Source organism: Triticum dicoccoides, chromosome 1A (assembly GCF_002162155.2).
Source record: "Triticum dicoccoides isolate Atlit2015 ecotype Zavitan chromosome 1A, WEW_v2.0, whole genome shotgun sequence".
Taxonomy (NCBI): Eukaryota; Viridiplantae; Streptophyta; class Magnoliopsida; order Poales; family Poaceae; genus Triticum; species Triticum dicoccoides.
In genome coordinates this window covers 69,012,835-69,023,397 of record NC_041380.1, presented here as the reverse complement: position 1 = coordinate 69,023,397, position 10,563 = coordinate 69,012,835, and the positions used below count along the sequence as shown (strand labels likewise).

Below are 10,563 nucleotides of genomic sequence, written 5' to 3'. Positions count from 1 at the left end.
GGAGCACATGATTTGGAAGGTCTGGGCGCCGCCAAAGGCAAAGTTCTTTGCTTGGTTGGCTACCCAAGATAGAATCTGGATGGCCAACAGGCTTACCAAGCGGGGATGGCCAAATTGTGGTCTTTGTCCTCTTTGCAAAAGGGAGCAAGAGAGCGGACCACACCTTTTCTTCAAGTGCCGCTACACCATTCGGCTTTGGAAGATGGTCATTGAGAAGTTACGGCTTGAGCAAATGGACACCTCCTTGTGGCATTTGAATGATTCCGTCAAGACCTGGTGGGAAAGTATGACAGGCACAGAAGTCCCCGATAGAAAGGCGATGGCCTCCCTGACCATGCTCGTGACTTGGGTCATCTGGAATGAAAGAAATGCTCGGGTCTTCCGGCATAAGAGCGCCCCACCGCCAATTTTGCTCACTATCATTACCAACGAGGCAAATCTTTGGGTCACCGCCGGAGAAAAAATTAGGGTCTATTATTTTACGTGAGTAATCCTTCATGCCGTGTAAGGGGGGTGTCTATTGTAACAAACTTTGCTCTCTGCTTATTTAATATATGAGGCACGCCTTTTTGCCTCGATTTTAAAAAAAAATCCACTATACTGGGCCTTTTGTGCCTATGAGTCTCGATGGAGGTCAATCCTATATCAGTGCATATGCTCACTTGCTCACAGTATGCTTCTAGTATTCTCGAAGAAGTACAAGTGGCTTCCAACCTATCCCTCCAGTTTTTCTGTACCTGTGTGATTGAAGTGTAAAGTTAGAACAGTTTTTTTTAGAAAAGGAGGATGACCCCCGGCCTCTGCATCTGGGCGATGCATACGGCCACTTTATTATTATTCTCACAAGACCTTACAAAGCCATACAACAGCAAGACTAAAGCCACTGTCTAAGCAACAGTTGTCGCTATACCTATCCAATTGATGAAGGGGCGCAGATAGTCTAGACCTAATACCAAACAGACATCGCAGCCAAACCTAAACATCTAAGACCCGAGGTCCCAACCAGGACGCCTGCCGGGTATGGGGCACCTACCAGTCCGGCGCACTCCTCAACCAGGACGCCTGCCGGGTATGAGGCCGCCGCAGCCACGTGCCATCAATCCATCTTCAGAGCTGTAATGTTGCATGAACCGTGTCAGGTCTCTCTGCCATCGACGCCACCATGACGCCAGACAACGCCACCATCCTGCGCTCGTCCATCATCACACGCCCACCGGCGAGACCCCCACTGCTCCATGCCGCTGAGACCCGTCGTTGTCGACGTGCCAGATGCCACGCCGCTCCTCCGACGCGAACACCAAAAATAGGAGACGCCCTAAAGATACAAGGGGCACTCTGCACAGCAGGAAAGCCGCCGCGAGCAGCTGCAGAGAGCCAGCCGACGGCCAAAGCCCCCACCTTCATCAACCCACACCCGAATCCTAGCTCCCCAAGCAACGCCTCCAAGGAGGGGATGACACCAATGGCGCCACCGTTGCCCAATCCAGGCCGGATTTTGGGTTTTCACCCGGGAGAGGACCGGAGGTGGCAAGAATAGGGACCACGACACCGCCTTCAGGAAGGATGCGTCGCCCGAAGCCGACGCTGTTGTCGAGCCGAACCAGCCGGCCTAGGGTTTCCCCCGGTCCCAATCTGCACCACCATCCCTAGAACCACCGGATCCAGGAGCAGCCGCCGGCATCCAGCGCAAAGGGGAAGGAGCGGGAACGAGGGAGCAGCAGGCCTCCAGATCTGGCGAGGACGAAGGCCCCCGAAGTGCCGCCGCCAAGCGCCGACGCCCCACCACCCGAGAGGTCGAGGACGACGGGCAGAGTCCACGCGCACACCGTCCAGGGCGCGAACGGTGGCGCCGTACCAGCAAGGGCCGCCGCCCCGTGGATCCGGATCTCCGCGAAAGGGACGACGAAGGCCTCGCCGCCACCGTCACTGGTGGCCGCACGGGCTTGCCCGGCGCCCTCCTCGGGTAGCGGCGAGGAGGAGTAGAGGAGATGTAGGTGGCGGCGCTCGAAACCCTAGTCGCCGCCCGAGTCGCCCGAGCGGGCGACGCGGGGGCCGGGAGGGAGGGCCACTCCAATATAGATCTCAATGTTAGATTGATCCATAAACACATCAAAATATTGGTCGAATTATGAAGTGAAGAGATGGAGATTTCTACTTGATCAATAAACTCTTGGTAAGGCATTTCGGCACTTCTAGTGTGGCCTTGGGGTCCTGCAATTATCTTTGTAATTACAACACCCAAGCTAAATACGTCTAACTTCTTCGAGACGACTTGTCCAAACAAGTATTCCGGCGGCATGTATCCACTGCGCATGGCAACATAAATATAATCAAGATCGAATGCTTACATTGTAAGTATATTTTAGCTGCAGTATAAAAATAAAAATAATTCATACTTACAATGTTCCTACAGGATTATATGTAACCCTAGTTTGTTCTTCACCAAAGAGCTTGGACAAACCAAAATCGGCAAGTTTTGGTATCATATTCTCATCTAGCAGTATGTTGTCGGGTTTTAGATCCAAATGATAAATTGTTTCTTTGCATCCTTCATGAAGGTATTTTAGGCCCTCACATGCCCCCTTGATAATTTTGTAACGTGTCTTCCAGTCAAGTCCATGAAGTTCGTCTGTAAATTTGAGCAAATAAAAAGTTTTTTTGTTATCTTCGGGTAGTGGAAACCGATCCATTTTGGATATAATGGAAAAGAAATAAAGAGGGTGTCGATGTACTGCAAATGTAGATAATGACTTTTTCACATGCTAAGTAGTGGCATTCTAAAAAATACACACGGTAAATAATGGCATAATAAAATTGTAGCAGCGTCATACCTGAAATATGTCTTTGAAGGCTCCCCATGTGCATATAGCAGAGCGCTCTGTATGTTGTTTCACCAAAAACTATTCTTCCTTGGAAATCTACATGTTGACGGTGTGTTTCGTAGCAGTAGCCAACTAATTGAACGATGTTCGGATGCTGGAGCATCATAAGGTTATCAAACTCATGTTGGAATTGCTCATCGTTAATCGCTGGCATGTTATTATGGAGCAACTTCACTGCAATCTCTTCTCCATTGTCATGAACCCCCTACTCAAAATCGACTGTCAGCACTTCGTATAATAAATGACAAAGAGAATAAAGACGTTGGTTGGTATATTGTCACATTTACTACCACTAGAAGGTTTTTTAGGGATATAATAGAGAAAATTCCTTATATGACACTTTTAAATGTTGTTTTCCTATTTGACACCGAAAAACTTTTTATTCCCTATCCGACATCGTGTCTAAATTTTTATGCCCTTTACGACATTTCTATCCATTTTAAGCCTTAACGGCACCTGAAAAGACCTATTTGCCCTCAATATGATTTGTGATTAAAATTGTTAAGTGGTGGTTTAGCTTCATCATGCGGCTCTGTTTGGATGTGGTTAATATTGTGTGAGTGCTTTTACATTTTTTTTGTATGAAAATAGTTAGTGCCTGTACACAATTGATAGTAGTATACAACAAATCAGTAAGTTAATAGAGTTGATATATATTGAACAAAAGAAAATAAACAAGGCTGACACGATCATGTGGCCATCAACCGCCTCGTGTGTTTGTGTATAGTCACCGTGATAATATCGCTAGCTTGGTTAGCTAGCCAGGCAACATAGAATCAATCAAGCGAGAGATCGGCTGCTTAGCTAGCTTCGTCCAGTACGTATAGCAGTACACGCTCCAACTAGAATCGACCCACCTGCCTGCCTGCTTGTTTCTTGGTGTGTACGTGCACAAAATCGATTGTGTACAGGCACTAACAAAAACTCAAGCTAGCCTCGTACGCTTGTACGCCGAAAAGCACTTGGCTACAACACCGTCAAGGCAGGGACCGAGGCACAAAACGAGCTGGCCGGATACACACATATGCGTAAAAATATGATCACATATCACATGAGGGGCAAATAGATCTTTTCATGTGTCATTTAACATAATTAAGGCTTAAAATGGACGATAGTGTCATAAGGGCATAAAATTTAGACTCGATGTTAAATAAGGAAGAAAAATAATTTTAGTGTCAAATAAGACAACAAATCTTAAGACGGTGTTAAATAAGAAATTCTCTCGATATAATACCAATAGAACTTTGTCTGTAGGTTAATTGTGCAATTTTGTCGGAAAAAAGATTAATTGTACCACAGAAATATTTCCCAAGACTTGTAATTATTATTCTCGAATCATACACGAGGACTGCATGTAATCTTTATAGATAGAAGAAAAAGGAACAGTAACCACGTACAAAGAGAATAAAAACGATTGCATAAAACACAACCAAAACAACTCCCAGGCAGGCAGAAAGACACCCGGTGAGAGAGGAACGAGAACATTGTTTCGGACACTTTGTGCTCGTGCAAATTCCAATCAAGTTCCTACTGAAGGAAATATGCCCTAGAGGCAATAACAAAGTTGTTATTTATATTACCTTATATCATGATAAATGTTTATTATTCATGCTAGAATTGTATTAACCGGAAACCTGATACATGTGTGGATACATAGACAATACAGTGTCTCTAGTATGCCTTTACTAGATTAGCTCGTTAATCAAAGATGGTTAAGTTTCCTAACTATAGACATGTGTTGTCATTTGATGAACGGGATCACATCATTAGAAGAATGATGTGATGGAAAAGACCTATCCGTTAGCTTACCATAATGACCGTTAAGTTCTATTGCTATTGTTTTCTTCATGAGTTGTACATATTCCTTTGACTATGAAATTATGCAACTCCCAAATACCAGTACCTTGTGTGCTATCAAACGTCACAAAGTAACTGGGTGATTATAAAGATGCTCTACAGGTATCTTCGAAGGTGTTTGTTGGGTTGGCATATATCGAGATTAGGATTTGTCACTCCGAGTATCGGAGAGGTATCTCTGAGCCCTCTCGGTAATACACATCATGATAAGCCTTGCAAGCAATGTGATTAATGAGTTAGTTGTGGGATGATGTATTATGGAACGAGTAAAGAGACTTGCCGGTAACGAGATTGAACTAGGTATGAAGATACCGACGATCGAATCTCGGGCAAGTAACATACCGATGACAAAGGGAATGGCGTATGTTGTCATTACGGTTTGACCGATAAAGATCTTCGTACAATATGTAGGAACCAATATGAGCATCCAGGTTCCGCTGTTGGTTATTGATCAGAGATGTGTCTCGGTCATGTCTACATAGTTCTCGAACCCGTAGGGTCCGCACGCTTAACATTCGATGACGATTTGTATTATGAGTTATGTGTTTTGGTGACCGAAGATTGTTCGGAGTCCCGGACGGGATCACGGACATGACGAGGAGTCTTGAAATGTTCGAGAGGTAAATATTGATATATTGGATGATAGTATTCGGACATCAAAAATGTTTCAGAATGCATCAGGTACGTATCGGAGTACCGCGGGGTGGGGGTTAGCGGAACCCCCCGGGGGAAGATATGAGCCCTATGGGCCATAGAAGGGAGGCAAGGCAGCCCATAAGGGTGGCGCAAACCCTCCCCCCCCCAAGAGAGGAATTCGAATTGTACTAGGGGAGGGGGGCGCCCCCCTCCCCTTCTCCTTCTCCCTCTCCTCCCCCCTTTCCCCCTCCGATAAAAGGAAGGGGGCCGAATTGGACTAGGAGCCCAAGTGGGACTCCTCCCACTTGGGGCGCCCCTAAGCCAGCCTCCTCCCCTCTCCCTACTTTATATACGGGGGAGGGCGACGCCTCTAAGACAAACCAATTGTTCTTAGCCGGGTGCGGCGTCCCCCTCCACCGTTTACTCCTCCGGTCATATTGTCGTAGTGCTTAGGCAAAGCCCTGTGCGGATCATTTCACCATCACCGTCACCATGCTATCATGCTGAGAAACTCTCCCTCGACACTTTGCTGGATCAAGAGTTCGAGGGATGTCATCGAGCTGAATGTGTGAAGATCTCGGAGGTGCCGTACGTTCCGTGCTTGATCGGTTGAATCGAGAAGACGTTTGACTACATCAACCGCGTTAAGCTAACGCTTCCGCTTTCGGTCTATGAGGGTACGTGGACACACTCTCCCCCTCTCCTTGCTATGCTTCTCCTAGATAGATCTTGCGTGAGCATAGGAATTTTTTTGAAATTGCATGCTACCTTTCGCAACAGTGGTATCAGAGCCAGGTTTATGCGTAGATGATATACACGAGTAGAACACAAAGAGTTGTGGGCGATCATAGTCATACTACTTACCACCAACGTCTTATTTTAATTCGGCGGTATTGTTGGATGAAGCGGCACGGACCAACCTTACATGACCATGTTCATGAGATCGGTTCAACCGACAGACATGCAACTTGTTTTGCATAAAGGTGGCTGGCAGGTGTCTGTTTCTCCAACTTTAGTTGAATTGAATTTGACTATGGCCGGTCCTTGTTGAAGGTTGAAACAACAAACTTGACGAAACATCGTTGTGGTTTTGATGCGTAGATAAGAGCGGTTCTTACTAGAAGCCCGTAGCAGCCACGTAAAACTTGCAAAAACAAAGTAGAGGACATCTAACTTGTTTTTGCAGGGCATGTTGTGACGTGATATGGTCAAGAGATGATGTGATATACGTTATTGTATGAGATGATCATGTTTTGTAAAAGTTATCGGCAACTGGCAGGAGCCTTATGGTTGTTGCTTTATTGTATGAAATGCAATCGCCATGTAATTGCTTTACTTTATCACTATGCAATAGTTGGCAAGATGACAACTACGCTACGATGGAGATCAAGGTTCAAGCCGGTGACGATGGAGATCATGACGGTGCTTTGGAGATGGAGATCAAAGGCACAAGATGATTATGGCCATGTCATGTCACATATTTTGATTGCATGTGATGTTTATCTTTTATACATCTTATTTTGCTTAGTACGGCGGTAGCATTATAAGATGATCCCTCACTAAAATTTCAAGGTATAAGTGTTCTCCCTGAATATGCACCGTTGCGAAAGTTCGTCGTGGTGAGACACCACGTGATGATCGGGTGTGATAAACTCTATGTTCACATACGACGGGTGCAAGACAGTTTTGCATGTGCGGAATACTCAGGTTAAACTTGACGAGCCTAGCATGTACAGACATGGCCTCGGAACACTGAGACCGAAAGGTCGAACATGAATCATATAGTAGATATGATCAACATAGAGATGTTCACCATTGAAAACTACTCCATCTCACGTGATGATCGGACATGCATGGTTTAGTTTATATTGATCACATGATCATTTAGATGACCTAGTGGGAGGACTTAGTCGTGAGGCCAAGGCATCTATGTGGTAGCTTGAGAGGGGTTGATCGGGACGAGAGAGGCAACACATAAGACAAGGATTTAGACAGCTTCGGGCCTCAGAAAATATCATCCGGTAATAGCCCTACATGCTGTTTGTGGCTAGGTACCATTATGCTCATGAGGGAGACGCCGTCAATCCGGCTCTCCTCTCTTTGTGTCTAGCCTTAATGATTCTTTTCTTGCCCCCCTCACTTGGGGTGCCCCTCCCCTCCTTATATAAGATGAAGAGGCGGGTTACATGTAGAGTCAAACTCGGATTAGGTCTTAACCTATTTTGACGTCTTACCATAGGCTTCTCACCATGGGCTTTCTAACGTCTTGGGCTTCTTAAGGTCTTGGGCTTCTTAACGTAAGCCGGTTTACAATCCGGCTTACAATCTGGCTTACAATCTGGCTTAACTGTCTGGCTTAACTGCCCGACTTACATGACTGTGTCTGCCGGCTTACATGACTGTGTCCGCCGGCTTAACCTTCTTAAGTTGTTTGAGGTCCGACGGCTCCGGGCGCGGACGGTGAGACCGCCTGGCCAGGGCAACTCAGGGCGCGGTTCGAATGACGGGCGTTCATCTTGCAGCGGCAGCAGGCGGTTTAGATAAAGATCATAGTTTTAAGTCGGCGAAAGCAGGCGGCTCGGAAGTGGGCATCATGGCAGCTCGCCCGATGTTCCCCTGACGACGGCGGGTTAAACGCAGCAGGCAGCAGGTGGTTTAACCAACACCGACGAGGAGATGCCGCAGTGGCGGTTTAGGCAGGTGGCAGAGGTAGTTCATCAAGGCAGACACGGCCGGGCATGCAGCAGAGTCACGGAGGAGTTGAAATGCGGCCGTGGCAAAGCGTCTCATGGATGACCCGGCAAAGAGCGACAGTGGCTTAGCCCGAGGGGCTTATGGGCACGTCCCTGACGGCGAGGACCGGCAGTTTGGCAGGGCCAGCGTCGTTTTGTGAAGGCAGGGCCGTTCGGCAAAAACGCGTCTGGCAAGGCGGGTTTACAGCAGTTGTCGGCGGCTTGAAGGAGCCTCAAAGGGACGAGGCGGCTTGACCACACAAAGAGGTAGCGTGAGGCTCAACTAGGACATCCGGGTCGGTCCAGTCGCGGTGGTAAGAGATGAGCGGGGCGGCTCACGCAAAGGTGACTTGAAGGTCGGGGCGGTGGCTCGGACAGCGGAGGCTGAGGTAAGCCGGCGTGCGTGGACAGCAGCAGTTGACAGCAGTGGTGAGCCGGCACGCGGGGCACAGAAACCTGGCGGTAGACTGCAGGTGAGAGAAAACCGCGGCCGTGATGGAGGGCCTGCCACGCGAGGCGGCGACTTGAGGGGCCATGGAAGCTCAGATAGCCGGTGATGTGGCGGCTCGGACTCGAGCGTCGCGGAGGCGGTGTTTGACGAAGCGGGGTCCGGCGAAAACCGAGTTTATCTCTGAATCACGGGCTAGGCATGGCCGTACAAGGCCGATTCGAGGAAGCGTGTTGCAGCAGCAGCAGAGACGGTGACTGACGGCGTCGGCGGCTTAGGAACGAGGGCGGCTTGATGCAGGGGAGTAAATCAACGGTGGCCAGCGTGGCTTGAGGACGGCGTGAGGCCGCGGTGGCTTCGTGCGGCCGTAGGTGACGCGGCCCATAGGCGCCTCGTGACTCGCAGCGGCACATCACATCACGTCGGCTCGCTGCGGTTCTCAGCAGTGGTGGGTCAACGCCACAACGGCGTCTCAACCAAACTCGAGCACGAGGCCACGGACGTGGGCTGAAGTGGCAGATGAAAAACATGGCGGCAGGTCAGCGGCTAGTGTCTCGCAGCGGCTGCCAAGGCTGCTCCCTCGACACCTAACGGCAGAGCGATATGCTGCCGGCTTGGCCATGGCATAAATCAGCAGAAGGAGATGGCGCACTCGAACGGGCGACGGCTTGGAGTCGAGACCGGGGCGATTTGGCAACAAGGACGACAGTGACTCATGTCAGATCTGAGGCGGAGCCACCCGACAAGACAGGTGCATGGCTGGCGAGTCCGAGTCTGGCTCAAGTTGAAGTCTGATACGGTGTTTCGTAAGATCCCTTTTCTTGTCATGATAGCCTTGGAAAAAAGAAAACATATCCGCCCCTTGGCGTTTTTCAATAGCCAGCGAAAGTGGCTCGTGGAGGCAAAGGCAGCTTGAGGTTATCGCAGTGACTCATCGGTGAACTTCTGTTTGGAGTTAACCCGGAGCGAAGGCGGCTTTGACCAAAAACCCACAGTAGCGAATCCTAGTCATAACGGCGGCTTGATTTATAATCTTCTGTGTAACCCTAACTCCTCTCAAACTTTAAATCTTACCGATCTTAAATATGGACTGATGGACTTGACGCTTATGCAAATCCTTTCACGCCGGCTCTTCTTCAACCGGAAAATTGCAAACTTCTCGATCCCTGGGAGAAATCCCTCCAAGAACTCAACACCATCGTGCACCGGCCCCACGGTGGGTGCCAACTGTCGTGGAATTCTCACGGCAGATGTCCTAGTGAAAGGACTTAATCGTGGAGCCATCGCAACTAGGAAGCTTAAAGGGGTTAAAATGGGACAAAGGACACGAGGGTTATACTGGTTCGGCCCCTTGCGGTGAAGGTAAAAGCCTAATCCAGTTTGAGGTGGTATTTCTAATGTTTCGATTACTAGGGAGCGAATTCGCTTAACCTAGCTTTCGATCTGATCTTACTTTCCCTGAACTGCCGCCGGGTCGTCCCTTTATATACAGAGGCTGACACCCGGCGGCTCATAGAATCCCGGCCGGCTCATAAACAGTGTCCGGCTCGGTCTCTAACTATTCCTGCCGTACAATACAAGTTATGTACATATGGTGGTTTATCTCTACGGGCCTTGAGTCACCTTTGGGGCTTGGGCCCTTAACTGAACCGCCATCTTCCAGAGCTGTCTTGGGCTTCATGAATCGCCATAGGTATAACCCGGCCCCTCCTGGGCGGGTCATACCTAATAGTTATATCCCCAACATGACTCGAGGAATGTCAATCTAAGTGGGAGTTCTTAAGTAATACGATTAATTGAACTTAATTTATCATGAACTTAGCCCTGATAGTTTTTGCATATCTATGTTGTAGATCAATGGCCCATGCTACCGTTCCCTTGAATTTTAATGCGTTCCTAGAGAAATCTAAGTTGAAAGATGATGGTAGCAACTACACAGACTGGGTCCATAACTTGAGGATTATCCTCATTGCTGAATAGAAGGATTATGTCCTTGATGCACCGCTAG

General features: G+C 48.4%; 1 protein-coding gene across 1 annotated transcript in view; it reads right to left on the bottom strand.

Annotated features, from left to right (window-relative positions):
• Positions 1 to 217: 217 nt before the first annotated feature.
• LOC119351581 (putative receptor-like protein kinase At4g00960) overlaps positions 218 to 10,563 on the bottom strand; it is a 29,653-nt gene continuing 19,307 nt past the window's right edge. The window contains exons 3-7 of the mRNA XM_037618612.1: positions 2,832 to 3,087; positions 2,401 to 2,629; positions 2,156 to 2,306; positions 602 to 737; positions 218 to 273 (exon numbers count right to left, since the gene is read on the bottom strand). Coding sequence (XP_037474509.1) covers positions 218 to 273; positions 602 to 737; positions 2,156 to 2,306; positions 2,401 to 2,629; positions 2,832 to 3,087 — 828 coding nt within the window. The remainder of the gene's footprint in view (positions 274 to 601; positions 738 to 2,155; positions 2,307 to 2,400; positions 2,630 to 2,831; positions 3,088 to 10,563) is intronic.